This window comes from Nothoprocta perdicaria, unplaced genomic scaffold (genome assembly GCF_003342845.1).
Source record: "Nothoprocta perdicaria isolate Ctin4 unplaced genomic scaffold, notPer1 scaffold_23, whole genome shotgun sequence".
Classification (NCBI taxonomy): Eukaryota; Metazoa; Chordata; class Aves; order Tinamiformes; family Tinamidae; genus Nothoprocta; species Nothoprocta perdicaria.
This window is the reverse complement of record NW_020455455.1, coordinates 2,451,536-2,476,249: the sequence shown is the minus strand read 5'-3', so window position 1 is coordinate 2,476,249 and position 24,714 is coordinate 2,451,536. Positions and strand designations below refer to the sequence as shown.

Sequence of the window (24,714 nt, the reverse complement as noted above, 5' to 3'; positions counted from 1 at the left end):
TAAAATCTTAATATTTTTATATTTAAATCTGTAGCATATAAACCTTAAAATCTGTGAAGGATGTTTTATTTTCAATTAAACCAGTAAATAYATTTAGAAGCATTATTAAAACTGTTTCAGATTGGCTTTAAAGAAAGGTTCAGTGTTCAAAGCTCTAATTCATTGTCCATTCATATAGCTTCACTAAAAATAAAATTCTCTAAAATTTCATGTAAAATGCAATTTAACTATCTAACTCATTTTGGATGTTTATATGCCTRCTATGCATCATATGGAAAATGTCATAGTCGGCCCTTTTAGTATTAACGTTGTATTAAAATAATAAARGGGTTTACAGCTTAACTAGTCAAATTAATGATCACAAGCAGACTTTGGATGAAACTTGGTTGCAGTCCATCTTCCCTAGGTCTTCAGCAAAGGCTTCAGATAATGGCACAAAGAAAAGCTAGATAAGTGCCTCTTCTCCATTAAAAGTGATTCCTTTAATAATTCTCCTGAAACTCTCTGTCTTTATCCAACACTTTACCCACACTAGAAATCATCTGCAGGAACATTACAGTACTGCAACTGGAAGACAGACCAAATGGATAAATTCAAAATRGTATTTGTGAGAATACTGCCACAATATGAACACAGATAGATTTTGATTAAACATCTTAGTTTCATCAGGGATCAGATGTCCCTGTGATGGTCTCTACAYTGAGAAGAAAAAGAGCACCTAGAGATATGCATATTGACAGAAGCAAATGTTTCCTTAAAGTGTTTCCTGCAGTTAAAGAACCAGATCCCTGCTACAATCACCTGTGACATGCCAGTAGCCCTTTCCCTGTCTGTCAGGTTGCAACATAAGTTAATTAGTTAAATGAGAAACAAGAATAAGAACAATTACTTATAAGAGAGTGTATCGTAGAAGACAGCATTTATGACAAAAAACTTGATTTAAAATTAATAAAACACACACAAAAATATATCTTCACTTGAAAAAAGATTTCTCCCTGTAATACCTCCAAGATCTAAAAAAAAAACGTATCTGTACAGAAAATATTTGCCAAATTCACTTTATGTTTTCTAAGGGTCTCTAGTTCTTGCAGCTCTTTAAATGAACATCTGTGAAAAGGGAACCACAGGCTCCTGCTCACCTACTTCACTCCAGAGCAATACTGACCTTGTCCAGTGCTGCCTGCACAACGGATTCACTTTCAGTATCCAAAGCTGAGGTGGCCTCATCGAGCAGGAGGATTTTGGGGTTGCGAACCAGAGCACGGGCAATCGCTATCCTCTGCTTCTGGCCTCCGCTCAGCTGGGCCCCTCTTTCTCCAACCAGGGTCTCAAACTTCTGCAAGACACAACACACTCTTTCAGAACACTCCACAGCACGATACGTTCACCAATTAAAGGCAGCATAAAGAAGGGCCACGTCTGTGTTAGTAGCACCAGCAGGATTTTTGCCCCGTTCTGAAACACTAAACACTCGTTTGAAAGTGAGTGCCTTCCTCATTCTTTGCGTCCCTCAAGTTCTAGTATTTCTCAGTCCTCAGAAATGCTCATCCAACCATGGCTTGAAGAGTTGACATTAACTTTATTCTCACAATAGTGAGAATATTTTCACAATTGTGACTTTTTGTAGTCACAAGACTCTCTTACAAGGAGAAGACTTTTTGTAATCACAACTCCAGGGACAGCTTCGTCTATCTGCTGGTTTAGGGAGATCCCTCCTCAGGAACTCCATGTAGCCTGAGCAGCCTTGCTTAGGGAAACCTCTTCACCAAGACAGAGGGGTTGCTTACATTGGGCAGCTTCATGATGAAGTCGTAGGCATTGGCTTCCTTGGTAGCTTTTTCAATCTCTTCCATGGTGACGTTCTCACGGCCATAGCGAATGTTTTCTGCAATAGTAGTAGCAAACAGCACGGGCTCCTGATTCACCACGCCAATAATCTCCCGCAGATATCGGACGTTGAGGCTCCTAATGTCCTGCCCATCAATGGTAACCTAAACAAAGGGATGCAGATGACAAGTGTCTGCTATTGCTCACACCATCTTGGCCTGTGCCGTTTTAGAGGAGACTTTCTTGTTTCGTTTAAACAAGGGCAACAAGGCCAGAGGCTAGACTTCAAACAAGGTGTGTTCTGTTTGTGTTTGAACATAGCAGTCATCTCACTTGAGCTCTCTTACCATGCCTTCCTTGGGGTCATAAAATCTCTGGATGAGCTGAACAGTTGTACTTTTCCCACAGCCACTGCCACCAACAAGGGCTACTGTCTGGCCACAGTTAACCTTGAGATTCAAGCCTTTCAGTACCTTTAAGAGATATTATAGAATGGAATATTAGCAAAAAAAAAAAAAAACCATGTTGCATAAAAATGTGAGCCTCAATGTAGGAGAACTCTGAAATGAGTGAAATTTTCTTCAGCCTTACACCAGAACCGGTCTAATAGCAATACATTACACAATACATTTCACAGTTAGCTGTACTGCGAACCATCTCTTACAACAAAATAATATATTAAAACTATATTGTTAATTTTATACTGTGATGCCGTATTCTGTAAATTCCCATTTTCTGGAATAGACCACAGAAAGTATAGGAAAATTATTGAGCAGTAATTAGTAAACAGTAAAATTAGTAAACAGATGAACACAAGTCTATATAACATTCACTACTTTATACAAGCAGTGCAGTAGAGAATGTATATTGAGATGGAAAAAAAGTGTTTTTTCTTTTTTTGCTGATCATTCTTCTAGAAAGATTGCTACAATAAACTACTCAGATTCAAAAACACCCACAACAGGGCTAAACATTTCTGTGCTGAATGTGCAGCAATGTACCAGCACATTCCAATATATTTTCAGTGCACTTCCCAGTGTGTTGCCCGTAGTGTCTCTTTGTCACCATCCTCTCTCATACGTTTGGACACTCCACACTACTATTGCCTCTCCACCTTTAGTATATCTCACTGTTTGGGAATTAAAGGCACAGACAAATAACTAGGATTGTCTTATTTGGGGCGAGTATTTATAGATCAAACAAAAAGTCTAAAATAAATAATAGTTGAGCCTTACTTAACCTTGTGTTGCAGTCCTATAAAACATTTACTCTATATGCCTTGCAAGTAGCAACTGAAGTATACTTAAATGAAGATAAACTAGCAATAGAGGTTGATCTAAAAGTTTATGGATTGTCACTGATCACAAAGGGCTATCACTCAGAATATTTTTCCTCCACAAAAATAAAATTTAAGGGTTAAACCATGTAGGCTGTTTCTAACAACTTAAAGAAAAACAAGAAGGCAAAATAGACAGCAAATAAACCTGTGTAATGAGATAGGAAGTGCAGTCTCCATCGTGCCTGTCATGTACTTGTCTCTACTTTCTCCTTAATCCTGTTGCAAACAAGAGGTAACCTGAAAGTCATAGATTTAATTTGGGCAAAAATAAAATTCCATGTGTTATCTGGCCATCTCCTCCTTTTTTTTTATCTTTACTATGAAATACTTTCTATCTTTTTGCTACTTTCTAAATTACAATCTCTGAAAGCGAGGAGAAGAAATCTCTTTATTCATTTCATACACGTATAAACTTAGAAAAGAATGTAACTCACTGAGATTAACAGATCTTTCTATTTCTACAGGGAGAAAAATCAAGAACAGCCATTTCAGCTTACTCTTCTGTCAAGAAGATGAATGAAGTTTTTTAAAATGACTAAAATGTTTTAAAAAGCAAACTCCAGTGTTTCTTTCCGCTGATCAAAACCAGGAAACACTCCTTTACCTAGCTCAGCAATTTTTCCTTAAGGAAGGGAAGGAAACAGTTACATACTGCAAAGATACTCTTCATTAAAATATTTTCTGAAACCATTCAAGTCTCTTCCATCTCCATTACTTTAGGAAGTTCTGGTTCTATGAAAGTGCTTGAACAAAGCAGAGATTTTCTCTGACCAGGCAAAATTTCTGGATCTGCTTTATTAACTGATATAGTGTTAACAGAGCTGCCTTGCAGTACTTTTGAAATTGCCTATGTCTCCTTTTTTTTTTTTTTTTGGTATGCAGACTGGGGGATTAGACCTATAACAAAAAGATCGTGGGAACAACAGAGAAATTTGTTTCACAGCCACACTGACTCCTAGGGACAAATCATTCAAATGATTTAACGTATCTAGTTAGTGTTTAAATTAAATTTATGTAAAATCACTGTGGTGGTAGACTATTTTTATATGATTTAGAGGACCAACCTTTAAATTGTTAAATTTTCAACAAGATTTTATTTATATGACTTTTTTTTAAAAAAATAAATGATTCACATATTGAACTGTGATCAGTATCGTCTTCATTTACCTTAACATCTGGTCTGGATGGATAATTGAAGCAAACATTTTGGAACTCCAAATCTCCTTTAATATGGTCTGGTTTGTGACCTACCTCTGAATAACTGTCAATTTGGGGTTCCTGTGCAAAATAAAAACACACACAGATTTATTTCCTAATGATATGTTTTTCACAGAGAAGTTGTGGAGTGCATCATCATTCTGTAGAAATATTAAAATATATTTTAAACTCATTTAGTGAGATTTCAAAACATGTAAATTGCACACTATTTTGATTTTTTTTAATACAGTCCTTAAGCATACATGCAATAACACTTTTATAAATTTCCATTTAAGCTTTYTTTGTGATTTTAGTACAGTAAGACAGTACCCATATCTAGCAGCGTTTTGAGATTAATCCCACTGCCTGATGATTAACCTGAATGTACTTGCTGTAGTGAGTTGTTAGTGTCTTTTAATTCATAACTTTGCTCTTTCTGTTGAAACCATTTTTGTGAGAAAGAGTTGATCAAATGACCACTAAGCAGAATCCAAGTTATTAATAAACACTATTCTTATCTCCATCCAGGGAAGGTCTAGAACTTGAAATACGTCTTAACAACAATGCAAACTGTGTAGTTGTATTTCATACAATTTCGTGTATTCATGCTATTTTCTTTAGTGAGTAAACTCACAGCCTCCCTGACTTCAGCACCTCCTAGCAACTAAAGCACAGATCCTGTATATCAGGTAGGGTTTTATATCGTGAGATGCTCATGGTACTGCTGGTTCCACTACTGTCCTTGAATCTGATGCTAGTATTTTTGCATCAGCTGTAATTGCATCTTTATGCAGTACTGCAGTCACAATAAAAACTTCAGAGGATAGCATCAATAATAAATATTCCAATGCTCTACTACCATTGCATTTGATGAAGCAAGAATTGGTAACTCTAAGAGACGAAGAGGAATTGATGATTAACTACACATTTTATCTGCCTGTATACATATATATCTGTCTTTAAGAAAACAAATAAATCATGTTATCGTGGTCAAGATCAGATGAAATTGGAAGTCAAATATTGCAGTAAATTGCTGCAAATGTGATARCAATAAAACTAGCTTTTTATATTATTAACAATTTAACAGAAATATTCTCAAAAATTGAATCAATTTTCCTCCTTTGTTCAGATAAAATCTGAATAAGAATAGTGGTTTTCCTTTCAYGCTTAAATAGGTCTCCTTGGAAATACAAAAGTGAGGTTGCTATTAATGGAATAATATCAATAGGAATTTGAATTACATCTCATTTTGCTCACCATTAATTACTCTTGCTAACTTCACACCATAAACATTGTCAGCACAAAAAAAAAAAAAAAAAGGCCTCTGAGTTTTGAAAAAAGATTGAAAAAAGATATAGGGCAAAGATACTCACATTGTCTATGATATTAAATATTGCATAAGCAGCTCCCCTTGCGTTAGCAAATGCCTCTATGCTTGGAGCAGTCTGTCCGATACTGAAAGCTCCAATCAACACAGAGAAAAAAACCTGAAAGAAATTTTCATGATGAAATTTATCAGTTTGTAATTAACTAGAATCRGAGAATATATGTTAACTTTAATCAAGACGCTGTACACTTCTTATGGAAGTTTAAGGAATCTAGACCTCAAGAGCAAATGAAATAAAGAATGACATTAGGAAGAAAAGGGTCTCTTTTCTTAAGAGTCTCTGATAACTGTTTCTGTACAATATCACTGCACATGCTGATGTTGCAAGATTGCTAAGGATGAAAGAGTGACTGAGAATCTCCAAAGTCTCTCCCCAGAAATGTGTCCTTCCACTTGATATTTCAGGATATACCGTATTCATTCATTCTTTGGCAAAAGATGATCTGAAGGCTAGGAAGTATGTATCTGAATTAAGCTGAGAAAACATTGTGTGCCCCTCAATGGCACAAAAGYGCATATGCAGACTACCAGAATTCTGCTTTCAAAATGACAGAGGAATAAAGTATGCAATTCTACCTTCTCCATACAAAACTAACACAGGTTCCCTCCACTGCAGCAAACAGGGCAAGCATATGTGAGAAAACATGAAAAAGAGAAAAAGACAAATAAATAAATAAAATCACAGCTCAATGCCTTCACGTACTACCAAAATAAAAGCAATAAAAGGGTATACTCAAACAGAGGTCATAATAAAAGCCACAGGTTATCAGACAGAAAGTTATCACACAGAAGTTTCACTACACACATCCTCTTTTCTGCAAGAGTGGGGTCCAATATATGTATGTAGGAAAGCATAAAAGAACAGAGCAAGCTGTCATTTTATTTCTCCCTGCTACTCTAACTACATACAAAGAAATGCAATCAGATTAAACAACCAGGATGACCCCAAATTTAAAAAATGTCTCTTGTATTTAAGTATATGCTTTCAAAAAAAGTCTTTTAACTTAAATATTTTCCTGTATGTATAGGTATCTGGAATCCAGTCTGAGTTCATCATCATTAAAGAAGTTATATGAATGTATAAAAGAGAATAACTTATAAAAAAATAGAATGCTTGCCACATTAAGAGAAGATTTTAAGAACTGAAGAATTCTGGGGTTTTCTTTCTTCTTGATGGTAGCATACTTCCTAGTCAGAAGTTTACTTTTCTTTCCCTAGCTTTTAAAAATRTTTAGAAGATATTCCAGGCACTTATGAAGCCAAATTTAAGAAAAGAATCAATAAAATGATCTACTTAGAGCTYCCAACAGCTAAAGCAAAATTGTTGCTTCTGTATCAAGAAAACATACCCAGAAATCCGACAACAAATAGCAATTAGGAAAGACACTGTCCTTGTTTTTGACTGAACTGTTTTTTCCTATGCCTGTCATGATGTTACTAAAATCAGAAGAGGTATAGAATCATCTGAAAATAATATATGTTTTATTTGGCTTGAGGCAGATTTTACAGTACTATACACCTTATATAGAAATATCATATAGACTCTTGCAGTAAGAAGGAAGGTAAGTTTGTTGATGATTCTGGTGTAAAATTCTCATTAAATTTAAATAAGTTCCCCAAATAGACTTCATTCTTTGTCATTAGTATTTTTTTTCTTATTAATGGTCAGTTACTCATACTTACTGTAAGAACATTGCCAATAGTGTAATCGTCAGCTATTATCAAGGTAGTTCCATACCAGAAGGCCAATGCATATGATGCATATATCAGCAAGAAAGCAACACCCATAGAAATATTYGCAGTAATAGACTTTCTTATTCCAATGCGTTTAGCATCTTCTAAATTTTTATGGTACCTGGAAAAAAACATGAAAGTTTAAAATGGAGGCAGTTTTGCCTCAAAAACATCAAAAAGACTGTGGATGAAATAAMAAAAAAAAAAGAAACACTGATGAGGTGCTATTGGAGATATGTGATCTCTGAAACCTTAGATTAAGATCTTCTTAATCTAAGAAGATCTAAGATTAATAAAATACTAAGAGAAGTCTGGTACTCAGACTTCAGGTATGGAAGCGTAAGGCAGTCCATAGAAAGGCCAATGTGAGGTAAAATGGCAAATAGAATTCAAAAAAAAAAAAAAAAAAAAGAGGGGGCCATTAAAAGGCCAGGAACGGCATGCGAGTTCCCTTAAATTACCTGTTGTTTAATGAACGTGAACTGTGAAACCTTAGATTAAGATCTTCTTAATCTAAGAAGATCTAAGATTAATAAAATACTAAGAGAAGTCTGGTACTCAGACTTCAGGTATGGAAGCGTAAGGCAGTCCATAGAAAGGCCAATGTGAGGTAAAATGGCAAATAGAATTCAAAAAAAAAAAAAAAAAAAAAGAGGGGGCATTACAGGTCAGTGACTGTCATGCGAGTTCCTTAAATTACCTGTTGTTTAATGAACGTGGACTGTGAACCATTCGCAACAGGTTTTGAGATTACGATTGTTAGCTCTAGATAAAGGTTAAAATACAACATAAGAATGATGTTCTGCAGTGGAAATGACATATCGATTAATGAAACCCTCACAACAAGAACTGAGTAATCACATATTAAGTGTAGTGTCCTCTTTCTCGTGGCATGACCTATTTTGTTCAAAGCTCTTACGTGCTGTGTGATGTGAACCCCTCACAAGTATTGAGTAATCACATATTAAGTATATTGTCCTCTTTTCTCGTGGCATGACCTTTCTTGTTCAAAGCTCTTACTTGCTGTGTGATGCTTCAAATAGTTTATACACTTSCTAGAGGAGAGGCAATGTATCTGCTTACTTTGTGAGTTTCTAATAAAGTAAATAATTGTCGTCATACACAGTAAAACTTGTAAAAGGCAACTACAGATAGACAACTTCCAGTCCAAAAATGCAATAAGCACAAGACTCACTTGTTTGGACAGATCTTCTGCAGTGAAGATTCAACAAAATTTCAAGCTGCCTGAAGTGATTACTTTAAAATTAGCTGATGAAAGTGAGCATTGCTTTTATCTAAGTAATGCTCTTACCTTTTAATCTCTTTTTCCTGTCCTCCAAAAGCTATTACAGTCCGAATTGAGGACAAAACTTCTTCAGCAACAGCTCCTGCCTTTGCATATGCAGCTTGTTCTTTGTCAGTAAAAGCAGACAGRACCTAACAAAGGATCAAATATTTTGACTTAAAAAAACCAGAATGAGCACTATTTTGACTTAAGAAAATTTCCCAATGACTTTTATCACAATTATTATCTTACAATATGAATCATTCGATTATATTACACAAGAAGGACAGAACATTCAATATTTAAATTATTCATTACATGAAAAATTCAGTCTAATAATTCAATATTAAGAACGGAAGTCTGGATTTTCAGTTCTGCTTTGGCCCAGTGCAGAAGACGACACGAGCTGAGGATCTCTGGCAGTTGGAGCTAGCTGAGGTTCTCTGGCTAGGTCTGATCTCCAGCCAGCGCAGCCAGCGAGCCCTATAGCTTGTGTGCACTGCCACAGTCCCTGCAGGCTGTCAGCACACGCTCCTGCTTCTTCCTCAAAATACTCAAAATCACAGAGCCTTATATAACACTTGAAATGTATTGGAAACAAAATAGCGWAAAAATCTGAAGGCTCTAAACTGCAACTTACTAGTCACTCTAATCCCATGGTTATTTAGGACTCATCTAAAAGTCTGTCTATCCTAAAGCTGTAACTCTGAAGAGGTTCTGCCAAGGAGACCCATTCTTGGTCTAGCTTATTTAGTACTTTTTCAGGGGGGTACAATTTGAGTCAACAGAACAAGTAGATGTAATTAAACAGTAAATAATGTATATATTTTACTGATATTTCTTGTTTCCTTCTCCATGTAGAATAAGTTATGTTAAAGTCACAGCAAATCTATTGTATGGGAATTTTAATATTGAAACTGTATAAGAATAGCTGTATATAATTTATTTAACATAGCTTATGTACATAAATGTTGTTTAAAGCTATGGTAGTTATCCTGAATGATGCATTCCAACACTGAGAATTACAGTTATGTAGATTTATCTGATTATCTCTCATTGATATAAAAGCATGACACGAAAGTATATTAACTTACCTTTGCCCAGAGAGCTGCTGAAAGACCCAGGACAGGACTGACTGCTAATATTACAAGAGTTAATTTCCATCCTCTTATGAGACCGACAATAAATCCTGTTATAAATGTTGTTAATGATTGAACAAGCAATCCAATTTTGTCACCTATTCCTTCATTAATCTTGGCGACATCACTGAAAAACAAAATCCATTCAGATAGGAAGGAAAATGTAGAATCATATCAAGCTTTTCAATTTTGCCACTTGGGCATCTTTACAGAGGATGATATTTCTCACTTCACAGAATCACAGAATATTTAAGGTTGGAAGGGACCTCTAGAGATCATCTAGTCCAACCTTCCTGCTCAAGCAGGCACACTTAGAGCACAGGGCACAGGGCGGCATCCAGGCGGGTTTTGAAGACCTCCAGAGAAGGAGACTCCACAACCTCCCCGGGCAGCCTGTGCCAGGGCTCTGTCACCCTCACAGGARAGAAGTTCCTCCTCACCTGGAGAYGGAACTTCCTGTGTTTCAGCTTATGCCCATTTCCCCTTGTCCTATCGCTGGCCACCAATGAGAAGAGCTTGTCCCCTTCTTCCCTGCATTCTCCCTTCATGAACGTACACATGTTAATCATATCCTCTCTCAGCCKTCTCTTCTCCAGAGAAAACAGGCCCAGCTCACTCAGCCTCTCCTCATATGAGATATGTTCCATTCCCTTAATCATCTCAGTTGCTCTTCACTGGACCCTCTCTACAAGCTCCACATCCCTCTTATTCTGGGGAGCCCAGAACTGCACCCCAGGTGGGTTCTCACCAGAGCTGAGTAGAGGGGCAGAATCACCTCCCTTGACCTGCTGGCAACATCCTCCTGATGCAGGCCAGGATCCCATTGGCCTTCTTGGCCACAAGGACACACTGCTGGCTCRTGGTTAACTTGGTGCCAACAAGGACTCCCAGGTCCCTCTCCGTGGAGCTGCTCTCCAGCAGGTCGACCCCTAATCTGTACTGGTGCCTGGGGTTATTCCTCCCCAGGTGCAGGACCCTGCACTTGTCATATTGAACCTCATGAGGTTCCTCTCTGCCCAATTCACCAGGCTGTCCAGATCCCTCTGGATGGCAGCACACCCCTCTGGAGTGTCGGTCACTCCACCCAGCTTGGTGTCATCCGCACCAAGCTTGCCAACAATTTGTTCAAGAGTAGAACAATATATAATGCAGTCATGGAAATTTTCATAAATCTTGGGAAAATTCCACTCTATAAATTTCTGTTTGCCTCTGAAAAGACTGAAGTTCTGCCTGCAGTAGTAGTTGCTATTGTTATCTCTTCTAATTCCAGACTATAGACCTATCTRGAAACCACGGGATATTCGGAAGGAAAAACTGAAGTCTTGTAAAGTAAAGTAAAGAGAATAGCTTGTCTTGCAATTTGAACTATTCACACTTTTAGGATCAATTAGCCCCTTGTTGAGCCCTGGTGTTCACAGAAATGAAAACCATTTTCTACATGGAGGTCATGTTACAGTATGGAGTTGTCATCCTCAGACTGCACAGGCACTTGTGCAAGTGCTTTTATTTGTGATAGTCCAGTATCAGAAGTGATAGAAGTCCAGCTTCTGAGACTCTCAATAAGATAACTTGCATGAGATTTACAGTGAAATAATTCAATTAAAAAATAACTTTTTAAAAAATAGCTCATATATGTTAAATAAAATAAAATAAAATAAAATAAAATAAAATAAAATAAAATAAAATAAAATAAAATAAAATAAAATAAAATAAAATAAAATAAAATAAAATAAAATTGTGGAAGCTATAGTGTACTTACTCTATGAGGCGAGTGTTAAGTTCTCCCACATCATTCACATCAAACCATCCAATTTCCTGTCTCATAATTGCATGAAAAAACTGTTTTCTAATTTTCTTTACTTGCCGACCTGCTGCTAGGGTCCAAAATGAAGTCTGCACATAAGCAGCAATAAGAACACCAGCTGCTATTCCAGAATAGTAATATGCATACCTGAAAGAAAAAAATAATTGCAACATTCTCTGAATTCAGTTCTAATTACCTAACTWATCTCTATTTAGCTGGATGCTCACTGCTTCCTTTCAGACCTGAATTGGAATTTCTTTGATCAAAAGTTTGCCATTTTCCTGTAGCTATATTCAATTAAGCTAACAGAGATGAACTTGCCTATAAATCTTTGAGTTTCCTGAGTATTTCTGCTTTTAGATATGCAACAAATCAAACTATTCTTAGCTTGTGTACAAGCTACAATTCTTTTTCTTTTTCAATATCTCACACAATTTCCCAAATTATTTTAGAATCATTTTTTAGATAAAATATTCTCTTCATTTAATGTGTAAATAAGTATCGTTGCATTTCTATTTTAACACATATGTATAGATGTTAAATGTTTTTATAAGCACATTTACATACATCATTAATCATAATTGTATATAAAAATACGTATAATTCATGCATGTTAGAAATATTTCTGTATTTGAGTATATAACGTGCCTATACATCTATTGAAAGTAAATGCCATCAGATCAGAAACTCTTTTGCTCTCCRTTTTTTTTCATAACCAATACTTTACTTTTAAATGCCTTCAGCTCGGTGTCAGAAGCAGGGACACAAACCAATACCTTCTGCTTGATTAACTACTGCATTTCTCAAACTAGAAGTGAATTTGAGTATTATTTTGAAATGTTCAAAAAGAATCCAATAACTTCAGTCACAGGTGAACTTAAACCAGAACCAAAACATAAGAATTTAAAATGATTGATACTCCATTCACAAAACATGATCAAAAATAACAGAGAAATGTTGAGAAATGTAGAGAAATATGCTGTGCATATTACATGTATTTGTATGACTTGTAATTATATAAAGTGAACAATAAGAAAAAAAGCTTCAAAACAATGATCATCTTCACTAGTAATTAATTCTCTATCCTGATTCCTTTAAATATTAGCATGCAACTTGGCAGGAGTTTGTTGCCGAAATCTGTATGTAAATTCTCTACTCAAAAAATGAGGTAATGATTTTAGAGACAAATTCTTTTCCAACTTGAACGCAGCCTTCAGTTGCCAAGATGACGTTCTGTTTAGTTTAGGACTTTGGAACTATATTCATTATAAAATGAACTGTAACTAAATTGATTACTAAAAATGAGTTAATGCCTAACTGAAGGTTGATGATTAGCTGAATATTGACCTTGATCATCTTGATCAGCTCCATTAAAAATCTGAAAAAGGACTACTAAACCAGAACCAATGTGAGCACTGACCCAAAACTTAGCAGAAGTTACTTCAGACAATTACTTTATGATGTTATATCAATCACTTTGAAGAGTAGTTTTGTGCTTGGGCTTTGTTTCATAAGAGAGCAAAACAACAGAAGTGGATGGTATCTTTGCCAGATTTCATGCTGCTGAGATATATGCTGCTGAAACTTTAACAGAGAGTAAATGCTCACTGCATTGTAAATTAGTTGTTCTTTATCCTTTGAGAAACCGCTGGATTTTAGGCAAACTATTATCTGAGTATCAAACACAGCCGAGTTCATAACTGAAGCTCTTGAACTAACTTCAACCTTTTCTCTGTAGTTTTTGTTATCATATTCAATATTATGTCCTTCTGGCAGCAGTTATCCAAGACACAAGGGGTGGGCACAAACAGCTAAAGCTTTTTCAAAACRATAAACACACTCAAGACTCTGTCCAGACATGCTGGAAAAGGGAATCTATTCCTGTGCCATTAATAAAGAGTACATCTCTCATTCAGTGCTGAGGATAAACTGTTTCCAAAGAGAAAGTCAGGCTGTTTTCCACTCACATCTGTACTCTCAAATTTAGTATATAAAAGAGAAAAGGACATGGGTGATGCTAAGAAAAGATCTCCCTCACACAGACCTTCCCTAGACACTCGAGAATAGATAGTTCTCAATATTTAGATCATATGCTTTATATTCACATTTACACTTCCTTTGTGTCAGCTTGTTTACTTTCCTGTACTCTTTGCTCTGTAAGCAATACTGAATTACTAAAACAGTCTGCTGAGAATAAGGGACGATTCTTTCTTTATTTTAGCCGACATATGATGCAAACTCACCAAGCAAAAAAGAAAACAAAATAAACAACAACAAAAACCCTCCCAAACCTTTAATCAGTAAGTATAGACTACTTATTCTAAAAGAATCCTTATAAATGACAAACTGATTTATACATTACTTTTATACTACATATGTCAGCAATATTTTCTGTAGTTGCAGAACATCTTGAGAGCAKCTCCTAAAATACAGGTTGAATAAGCTTAAGTAAAAAAAAGTTAATTTTGAAGTTATATGTATCATTACTTTCATTACAAATGAAAATCAAAACAGTAATACCTATAACTTTAATATTAAGAGCTGTTAATAATGAAAAGTGCTACAATTTTAAAGGCCATCCATCCACATGACCACCCAGTAAAAGGGATAAATGGAATAATTAACTGCAGTAGAGAAAATAAATCCAATGCAGTTTTAATATTTACAGGAATAACATAGTGAAATTAACATGATCTAATTTTAAATTGTAACAGAAAATGCTCTTTATTTTATTTACATGACGATGGAGCTCATCAAAAATTATTCAAGCTAAGCCCTTAGTAAGTTTCAAAAAAATATTCTACAAAAACAACCATTCTATGAAAACAATCAAGTTCCTTTAGAATAAATATAAAACGGTGTGAAAATGCTGTATAACTAGGCATCAGGTATATACCAAACACAAAATAGATATTTTTTTCTGAAAATTCCTACATTCCTTCAATGACTGACTGAGTRTGTGTATATTCTACATAAGGTGAGAACGCATTCCTTGCATTCAAGTCAGAGGTGAACAACAAGAAACACAGGGGGAGCAAGAAACTGTTCACTCCATATTCTCTTACAAACCAAAATTGTGAATTCCCTGATAATTCCTTTTTATCACACAAGGGTTCTCCACTTCTAAGTTAAAATCTTTTCCTGACCAACTGTTGCACATTTATTTTAGAGCACAGATTTTCCTTCCGAATAAATAGATTTTTTTATGTATTTGAAACTCAGCTACTTGATATAGACAATTCGTAAGTCTGCAGTCCACCTCAAAGAAGTGCCCACTTCAGTAAAAGTGAGAGCAAAAGGTATTAGAAGAAATGCTCGCRTGTTTCTTTAGGTAGGACAACACTTCTGAAAGCCATATAAATATTCCTAAGATGTCAGGTGTTTCACAGTACCTAACGAGGAACAGACTTTGAGATGAAGAACAAAAGCTGAAGTACAAGAAAGCGGACAAGAAAAAGACATACTTTTASACATGTTGCATACACCAAGTGCAGGAACACTAAGTAATAACGCACTTCAAACACATCTATTGCCTGTTAATGTTTTGGCTTCTTTTCCATTTTCTCAATCAAATTACAACACTTTTTTTGGAGAAAAACTGATTGTTTTGCTATTGTCTGCTCAAGAACGTTTTATTTCTTGTGGCACAGAATGTAATTCTTTACTTTAGTCCAGATATGCTAGCTGAACTTGATGCTTGACAGGGAATTGGCTTGTATCTGTCAATTCTAATTCTACTTCTTATCACTGAATCACCATAGGTTAAGAAATTGATGGGTGATATTTATTAGCACTTTTTAGCATAACATTTACTATTTATAAATTCATAGGAAGAGAAGGAGAAAGAAGAGAAATGAAGATGACATGGGTGCAGACAACATTCAGAGTAAGGGAAAGAGATGCATGAAAGTAAGAAATTAAAGAGAAAATGTTGGGAATGCCTAGGGATGTTAAAGATTTTTCCCAGTGCCTGCAGTAATCTGATGTGCAAATCAGATTAGATGCATTATTCAAGTAATCATTTCGTATCTATTGTCTAAGTTATGTAAAAAAAGATGAATGGGAGAAGAACGGCTTGCCTGGAAATGTGTGGCTAGATTATAAGAAGAAAAACAAGTATCAATTACCTTGTCATATCGTCTTCTAGCTTGGTAAGAAAATCTGAAGTGATATTCACTGCAGAAAAGTTATCTTTAAAAAGAAGGGGAGGGAGAAGAGAGAGAAAATAATAAATACTTTAAGTAATTTTAATATATCAGTTTTTAACAATTTGTTTTCCTGTATGCTTTTCAGCAGATTTTGGGTTCCTAACCCTTCCATTGGTTCAAGTTAATTTTAAAGGGGAAGGAGTGCAAAAACTGTAAAAGCCCTAAAGCCAAGGATTCAGATTTCTACCTATTAAAAAACCTACCAATGTAAAGTTAATTATGACTCTGTGACTCCAATGACTACAAAATTACATCAATATCACTTGTGATTAATTTATTTTWTTTTTTTTTCAGAAACACAGTTCATTTGTACAATGCCAAAACCCATTTAAAATACAGGTCTAGTTATTGCCATCAAATCAGTAACTGTGGATAACTCAGCTCTATATTAAAAAACACTGGCGATGAAGTATGCAGGGAGTTTAAAATTTTACTCCACCACTTTTAGCATTTAGTGAGAAATGTTTTGAAAAGGCTATGCAGTAGTCCTTCATAATTATACCATAAAACTTGATCAATTTGTTCTRCTTCGGAATGGATAATCCATTAGATGATAAATAAATGCATTACTTGCTTTAATAAAGACATTAAACTTGTTTTACTGTCTCTTAGAAAAATAAGAGCACAAATGAGAACAYGACAGGACAGAATCAAATCTTTTATTTCTCTGTATTGCCATAGACATTTATTAAATGCTTAATAAAAAACTCCTTAAAGAACAAGCCTGTTCACAAGTTTAGCATCTAATGTTTGCTGCAGATACCACCTAATCTGGTCTAACTGTGAGATGACACCAAATCAACACTATCAGCTCTCCCCTTGTATTCAGCAGTGCATCTCCAACACTCCTTTGTGCTTGATTTTATTCTTCTAATTTGGCAGGATTAATCTAATCAACAAACTGATCCAGGGGAAAACAAGCACTTTCCTTTTGTTAGTGAGGCTTCTGTTGGACACACTAATTTCTCCAGTTCACATTGTTAACCTATAATTGCTAGGTCAGCTCAAGGGCAGCAGATGGTTCTATGCAACCGGAGTTTMCAGTGGTGGGAAGAGAGGGAGAAAAGAGACTCCTTCTGTTTATCCCATAAACGTGCTTGGTTGAATATGGAGCTGCCTCATAGCAGATTAACTGAGAAAATCCACTAGTAAAGAGACTAAAAATTAGGGACAAAAAAAAAAAAAAGTAATCCACAGTGCAATCTCCACTAAAGCAAACGCAACAATTCATAATTTGGTTCACGGTATAGGAGCAAGCTGAGGAGTTTGGGAGTTTGACATCAATATCTCACATCTCCTGGGATATATTCCAAATATAGACACTCTTTTCTATATAGAAGATATATTCTTACCTGGAATAGTTGTGTTTGCAGAAATAACGAAACTGTCAGTCATATCTCCAAAAATTATCATCCCAATAGGGAGGCTGGTTCCATGGGCAATTGCCAGGATAGTGCCTAGTATCATTAGTAATTTATCCATACAACTGGAATATCGAAACTGCAAGTGAGAGAAGAGATTCGTTTTAACTGCAGCATTAGAACACTAACACAATGTCAGAAAAGCTGCAAAGTCAAAAAAGAGCCATCAGTATCACAAAACTACTTCACCTGATTAGAAAACTTTATCTGATTAGAAATAAAATTTATGAAATAATTTAACTATAGAGAATTCAATTATTCCGTGAAAAACTTTTCATACTGTGAAGTCTGCAAACTAGAGAATTGTACTGTTTTAATGCATTAATATCTACACGAGTGTAAGAAAGGCATATAAAAACAAGGTATATGAAATTTTCTCTCTTTAATTTTGATGTCTGAAATTCTATTATAAGTTTTTATTACTATTATTATTGTGCTAATTAGGATAGAAATTAATTTTACTGTTAATTCATTATTGTGCAGGTAGAAAAATCATATCAAGTGTTTTAATCAAATTAATCAAAACTATACATATTATCAAAGCCTACTAAAATACAAAAAGCCTCTTTCCCTTGACTTCAGTAAACTTCAGTAAACCTCTGACCCTTGACTTCAGTAAACTTCTGACAAAAGCATTAGTATGATTCTGCAGATGCAACAGATGCAACACCAGTAAAGCAAAGTAAGGAATTCGAGTCATTGGCCAATTATTTTTATTACTATTATTTAGAACATTATTGCTGCCCATTATTCATACTAAGCCAACAAAATAAAACATTTTAGTCTTACTAAAAGAATATCAATGACCTAGTTTGATTAAATATTAATGGACTATCTTATTTTAAAATATACAGAAAATAAATTATATGGAACTTCAAATACTTTCTAGTTCCCCTCACTTTACTGCTGATTCTGGTGACTGATTAATAAGTACGTAAGGGGCTGATTAGTGTGACCTAGGTAATTTAAATGACTGAATAATAACAATAATCTTAAGAACACAGACTCACATTATTTTCTGTCGGAAAAAGCGATTGAATATGGAAATTATTACTTTCCACAGACACAAATCTCCTATTACAGGTGTGTACAACATGCTGGTTTATTAAGGGAAGGCTCCTAACAATCCATATTGGTAGTAACATGTTTCATTTGCAAATTACATACATGAAAAGGACAGTTTGATTGCTATACTATACACCGTATTCTGTAGCATTAAAGCTACTGGGTAGAGACAGCGTTCTAAAATTATTTTAGGCATGTTTTGAGCATTACACTTTGAAGGGCGTGTGTGTATATGTGTGTGGATGGATAGATACTTAGACAGAGAGCACACATCTTACCAGCGTAAGCGGRCTGACCACATTAGCCTTTTCTCCTTTCTTCTTTTTCTTCTTGCTTGAAAGGGATTGTAGATTTAGTACATTTGAAAAGGGACAACATTTCACAGAAATATTCAACATATTAACATCAACTAAAATATTATTTTGAAATAATTTTACAGGAAACAATGATGAGGAAAATGGAGATAATTCCTTAACCTTTTTTTGAATGTTTGTTTTGAAGAAGCTTTCGTAAGCCATGCCAGTCAACCCAACAAGGCTTAGTTGTGAAACAAAGCACTATATAGCTTTTGAAATAGGAAAAAGGGAGGTAGTTATAGAACTAAATTTTGTCACAATGCATGAATGAAACAAGAATAAAGATACTCAGGATACGTAAAATACTGAGTGCCCGCTATAGTAAGAAATTTAACATAGTTAACTGATACTGTCAGCACAACCAACACGTCTACTTTGACATTATTTTTGTAATTTAGATTTTAGTTTTGCTTTTCATCAAAATATAGTTAAAGGAAAACATACAAGATAACAGTACTTTCCCTCTCCATCCCCAGCCCTAAACAGATATGTTGGATAGTGCTCCTGACAAGCTGAAGTAAAGCCTTCTGCTACTAGGCTTTCCAGGTAATTATAAAATAAGAAAAAATTATAATCAGATGGACTTCATAAATAAAACTCCTGTTTACAGTGTTTTTAAGAGTACTTACTCTTTGTCTTCAGATTCAAAATCCTGTCTGAATGCAGTGATCTCATAGCTGTTTCCATCTTCAGTAGGTTTCTTTTCATCTTCAGCACGCATTTTAAATATATTTAAGACAGTTCCTTCTGAAAAGTAATACTTGAGTGAGAAACGGAGAACTGTTAATCCAAGGACAGTAATATCAATGACAATTTGTTTGAAAGGAACAACATAGACACTTATTAAATAATGTCATATGTTGCAAGCGAATCCTGGTAATAGACAAATACAAACATGTTGAAACAAGTCTGGATCTGTTGCATTTGCCTACCTACATCCACATTTTGTATTTGTACCTCCTGGATAGTTGTGTCTCTTTCACTCAATTTCATCTGAATTCTATGAGTATATATTTTTCTGTAATTCAGCCAAAACACAGAAAATGAATGAGAAGGTAGGTGTTTATTTAAAAGAAGTTATTTGAAAATTTCCCTTAGTTATCAGCAAATTCTATAAAATATCTCTGGTTTAAACATGAAAGTATTGACTTACTTTGACAATCGCTCTTTGTTGGCTTCTCCCYGTCTGGAAGTTTATTCAATAATCAGCAGAACTAATACAACTAGGGACACCCAGCATGATTGAACTTTGCTCTTCAATGGAAAACAGAAATGATAACAGCCTTCTCCTTTCCCACTCACTTTGCCTCGCCTACTTTGGAGAGGAAAGTGTTTGTATTTTGGACTCTGCTTTCTGTTCCTGAAAGGAATAATAAGTAAAGAAAGGCCTTAAATAACCCTTGTTTCAATGTCATTCACAAAAAAAAGGTCTAAATAGGTTATTCTTCCCCCCTCCCTTTACTGTCACTTTAATTATGCTGCTTAAAACACACAGGAATGTTCCATTACCATATTAGAGATGGCACCAAATGCTTCAGACATTCTTGAACGTGCAACGAAAACGGAACCATATAACACAAAAGGGGTGCTTCTTCCAATCCTAATCCAGAAAAACACGATCCATCTAGCCTGCAACAAAAAGAGGATTTTACCATATTGAGTATCCTTTTTCATTTAAGGAGTTGCAGAACAAGATGAGTTAGAGACTTGGTTTAGATGCTGCTTTGGAAAAGCTGTGGTCAGTAGAGGGTTTCTCAACTAGTATCCTTCTGATCCTTGAAAGTATGTTCAGATTATAAACTAAAACAGACCAGAGCACTGGCACAGGCTGCCCAGGGAGGCTGTGGAGTCTCCTTCTTTGGAGATCTTTAAAACCCGCTTGGATGCCGCCCTGTGCCCCGTGCTCTGGGTGACCCTGCGGGTGCAGGGGGGTTGGACTCGATGACCTCTGAGGTCCCTTCCAACCTTAAGCATTCAATGATTCTATGATTTATTTTATTGTGGAATGTATTGTGCTTATTGATATTTTAGGCACTACTTCAGTGAAAACAACAATGAACATTCAAAAATTTGAAAAAAATGACTGGACTTCTTAACTGTTTTTATTTCAGTGTTCATAGTAAACAACATATGTTCAGAACCATTGAGTAAGCAAAATTCATGAAAAGTTAAGTATCACACACACAGAATGGTTGAGGTTGAAAGGGATTTCTGGAGATTATGCCACTCCAGGACTGTGTCCAGGCAGCTTCTGAATACCTCCAAGGATGGAGACTCTACTAAATCTCTGCTCCCTTTTAGTGCTCAGTCACCTTCACAATACAAAAGCTTTTCCTCATGTTCAGGTGGAATTTCCTGTAGCTTGTGCCCATTGCCTGCTACCCTCTCACTGGACACCACTAAAAAGAGTCTGCCTTCATTCTCTTTACGCCCTCCCTTCAGGTATTTATACATACTGATAAAACCCCTCCTGAGTCTTCAAATTTCAAGGCCGAAGAGTCGCAGCTCTCTCAGCCCCTCCGCATATGAGAGATGCTCTAGTCCCTAATTATCTTAGTGGCCCTTTGCTGGACTTGCCCCAGTGGCCCCATGTCTCTCTTGAAATGCACAGCCTAGAAGTGGACACCGTCTCTGGTGTGAGCTCACCAGTGCTGAGCAGAGAGAGTTTTATAATGTTTATTGTAAACATTTACAATGTTTTAGAATACAAAGAGYGCTATCTTATTGAGTTTTACATTAGAAAGGGATAATTTTTATCTACTAGTCAAGTAAAATATAAGATTAGTTAGGATAACTATTATACTTTTATGAAAACTCATCTTTAAATAACTGTATAGACTCCTATCCAATGGAAATATTTCTCTGCTTTATCATGTGTGCCTAACAGTACTGTTGGACTGGGTCTTAATGAATTGGTCTATCTTCAGTTAACTGTTTTTCAGTTTATTTCAGTGGCAACCGAGTAAAGCTAAAGCAATAGACTCTAGAGAAATGGCAACTAAGTTAAGTGAAACAGGTCACAACTATTGAATCTTAAAGTGAAAATAGACAAAACAAAGTCTCTCACAATGTTTCAATATCTTATCACGAAGAGTCAARCATGATTGGAGTGTGGTATACAAATAAATCAGAACAGAATTTGCACAGAGGTTTCTACTGCCTGCATAAAATGACAATGGTAAATGACAATGGGAGTCATTTTGGTAATTTGAGTTAGACTATATGATTTCAACTCAAAGAGATTAAGTTTGTACCACAGACCAACAAAAGAAAAATTACATCAACTACACATGAGCAGTTAAAATGTCTAAGGGTTCACAGTAGCCAATTCACAATTTAAGACATAAAAAGGAAGTCAAGAAACAAAGTAGCTGCCTATCAATATAATCTGTGGGAAAACATTTCTTCATCCAAAATCTGGCAATTGCTTTTGTTCTAATATATGAGTGGGATACCTAAGCCAAATGTTTGTGAAATATTTTCTGTGCCCTTTCATTCAGTTAACTCAACATCCCACAACCAGCTTTGACCAATCTCTGATGACGTGATGGAATATTTCATTTTAGTCCTGTAGGTTGAAGTCCCAAAGCAAGAAACCTCATATAGACATCGTCTTAATGCAAAGTAGAGATATTTTGAACACCTTGAGAACAGAGTGGAGCATCCTGTTCACTCAAAACTCCATGAAGAAAGAAAACATTTTTCTTCTTCTATTTACAGGTCACAAAAAATCTTGGAGAAGATGGTTTTAAAGCATGGTGACCAGTCTTTGAGCTATGGAAGGCTCACAAACTATTCTAAAAGAGTTCTTAAATGAGTTTAATATGATCAGAATGATCAGAAGAAATCGGGAGCTGCTGGCAACTCTCGGCAATTCAAATCCCTCATTGTACAAGGGAGCAAGCCAAAAATGGCTGACCAAGTTCACACAGCTGGTTTCTCCAAGAATTTTGCTGCAGTATCTCCCCTGAATTGTGTGGTAAATGTATTAGCCACATGAAAACTGAAGTGACTATGTTACAGAAATTCAGGAAAGATGGTCTTGTCTGGATTAAAACACAGAAGGCAGAAAAAGAAATAGTTTCATTTTTAAAATTCCAATTCTTTTTGTGTTCACCATACAGAGGCTAGTTGCTTCTATGTTCTGCTTCCTTTCATAGAAATTGTATAGTTCAAGATTGATCTCTCTTTGGATATCACTACTTTGAGAACGTTTACCATCACACACCTTTTCAAAGTGAAAATACTAGCAAATATTTAGAAGGCTTACTCAGCCCTCTCTTCTGTAAAGTTGTGGCCAATTTCCTTTGCCGGACAGTTTTACAGCTCCTCAATTATGTTCATGGAATTTTTAGACTTGTCTGAGTAAGAACTTTTTAAATTTTTGAAAGATGACCATTAGACATTGTGAAATAGTCTATCAACATTGTAATGCTGTAAGGAGGCGCAGTTAATTCCCATCTCATACTTGATATAAATCTATGTCTTGCATGATCTCTCTTGAACACATCACTGCAATATGAGATTCTTCTGTAACCATGATGAACCTTGAATCCTTTGTTAAGTCATATCTTTCCCAGACCATGCACATATCCCATCAGTATATCCTGTTCTTTACCAAAGTATTTAACTTGTATTTTGCATTATTCTAACATATTTCTAGTCTGTCAGCTGTTAAGTAACACACTTTGTATTGTTATTCACTATTAATTAGTGCTATTAATTTTTAGCAAACAAGAAGTTTAAAAAAGAAAATTGAAAGCCTTTATATACTGTAATAAAAGACATGAATTAAACTTTCTCTGTGTTTCCTTTAAAGATGGAAAGTTGGCTTTTTCAATGAGCTCGAAGTAGGTGAAACAATGGAGAGAGTTCTAAGAATCCTGTGGTGATTCCCTAGTTAAAGAATCTTTAGCCCTAGTTAAGGTTAAAACAAATGTGAGTAWGATCTAATATCCAGTTCCARGGGAATTCTTTTCCCTTTCATCAGCCTCTCTCCTGTTAATCAGTGCTGAAAAGTTATCGGACTTTGCTTTGTGACAGGAATTTGTCACTTGACCACCATTTTATCAACCAGAATTGTCCTATATGGGGAGAATTATCAGCTAGTCAGAAAATGACAATTGCATATTCTTTGAACAATGTTAGATGTTCAAAGCAATTTATCTCCTACAGGATTTGCTAGGCAAATCATTTGCCTTGGATGAAGCAAGAGCTCAGAGAAGCTTCATCTAGCTTCCATTTGTGTTAGAAATGAAAGTCTGCTCTGCAAAGTATATTTTAGTGGTATTCCAAAACCCCATTTTATTGCCTTGTGATCTCATTTGTAKTCAATTATTTATTCTAGCAAGGAGAAGTGCCATATCTAAAGTAATGCCACTAACTTCCTATCAGAAATGTCTCAGTTTTCAGCTCTACAAAAGCTTGTASAGCTTCAAAAAGCTTGGAATATTTGGCTTATACTTAATCAACATTAGAAAGTCCAGATAAGTCTGTATCTTACTAAGAGATTTTCTATATTTAGAAAACAACCTTCTTGGTGTTTATTTATCATTCAAGTTATTAAAGTGAGGTATTAATGTATAATATAACATCTTTCATAATCATTTCTTACAGTACAGCTGAATTTAAAATTTGATTCATATTACTGTTACAAAATAGAAAATATATCTATTTTCTTTGTATTTACATACATCTTACTTACAGCGATATTTCTTAAAGTAATTACATCACAGTTAGAAAGTTTCACCTTTCTAGAGTATACAAATTTAAATCCTCAGCATATCTGGAAAAATAGATGTCTTTTGAATCAAGGAAAACAAGTCATATCTTTCAAAGAATTATAATATAGCACAATAAAGTTGTTATTTAAAAGTGTTCAGGAGTTCACAATTTACTGGTTGTTTTTAATAGAAAAAAAATGATGAAAAAAGTAGTAATAATGATGACTTT

The 24,714-nt window shown here is 35.2% G+C and overlaps 1 protein-coding gene across 2 annotated transcripts in view; it reads right to left on the bottom strand.

Annotated features, from left to right (window-relative positions):
• LOC112947366 (phosphatidylcholine translocator ABCB4-like) overlaps window positions 1–24,714 on the bottom strand; it is a 53,132-nt gene that overhangs the window by 17,005 nt on the left and 11,413 nt on the right. The window contains exons 2-16 of one of the 2 annotated variants that reach the window (XM_026039442.1): window positions 20,272–20,391; window positions 19,916–20,122; window positions 19,392–19,509; window positions 18,685–18,739; window positions 17,273–17,420; window positions 15,840–15,903; window positions 11,668–11,859; window positions 9,864–10,035; window positions 8,797–8,921; window positions 7,434–7,605; window positions 5,737–5,850; window positions 4,334–4,444; window positions 2,175–2,300; window positions 1,788–1,991; window positions 1,166–1,336 (exon numbers count right to left, since the gene is read on the bottom strand). In XM_026039442.1, the coding sequence (XP_025895227.1) occupies window positions 1,166–1,336; window positions 1,788–1,991; window positions 2,175–2,300; window positions 4,334–4,444; window positions 5,737–5,850; window positions 7,434–7,605; window positions 8,797–8,921; window positions 9,864–10,035; window positions 11,668–11,859; window positions 15,840–15,903; window positions 17,273–17,420; window positions 18,685–18,739; window positions 19,392–19,483 (1,746 nt within the window). In that variant the 5' untranslated portion in view covers window positions 19,484–19,509; window positions 19,916–20,122; window positions 20,272–20,391. Of the gene's footprint in view, window positions 1–1,165; window positions 1,337–1,787; window positions 1,992–2,174; window positions 2,301–4,333; window positions 4,445–5,736; window positions 5,851–7,433; window positions 7,606–8,796; window positions 8,922–9,863; window positions 10,036–11,667; window positions 11,860–15,839; window positions 15,904–17,272; window positions 17,421–18,684; window positions 18,740–19,391; window positions 19,510–19,915; window positions 20,123–20,271; window positions 20,392–24,714 lie in introns of those variants that run through there. The other variant, XM_026039441.1, reaches the window with a different exon arrangement.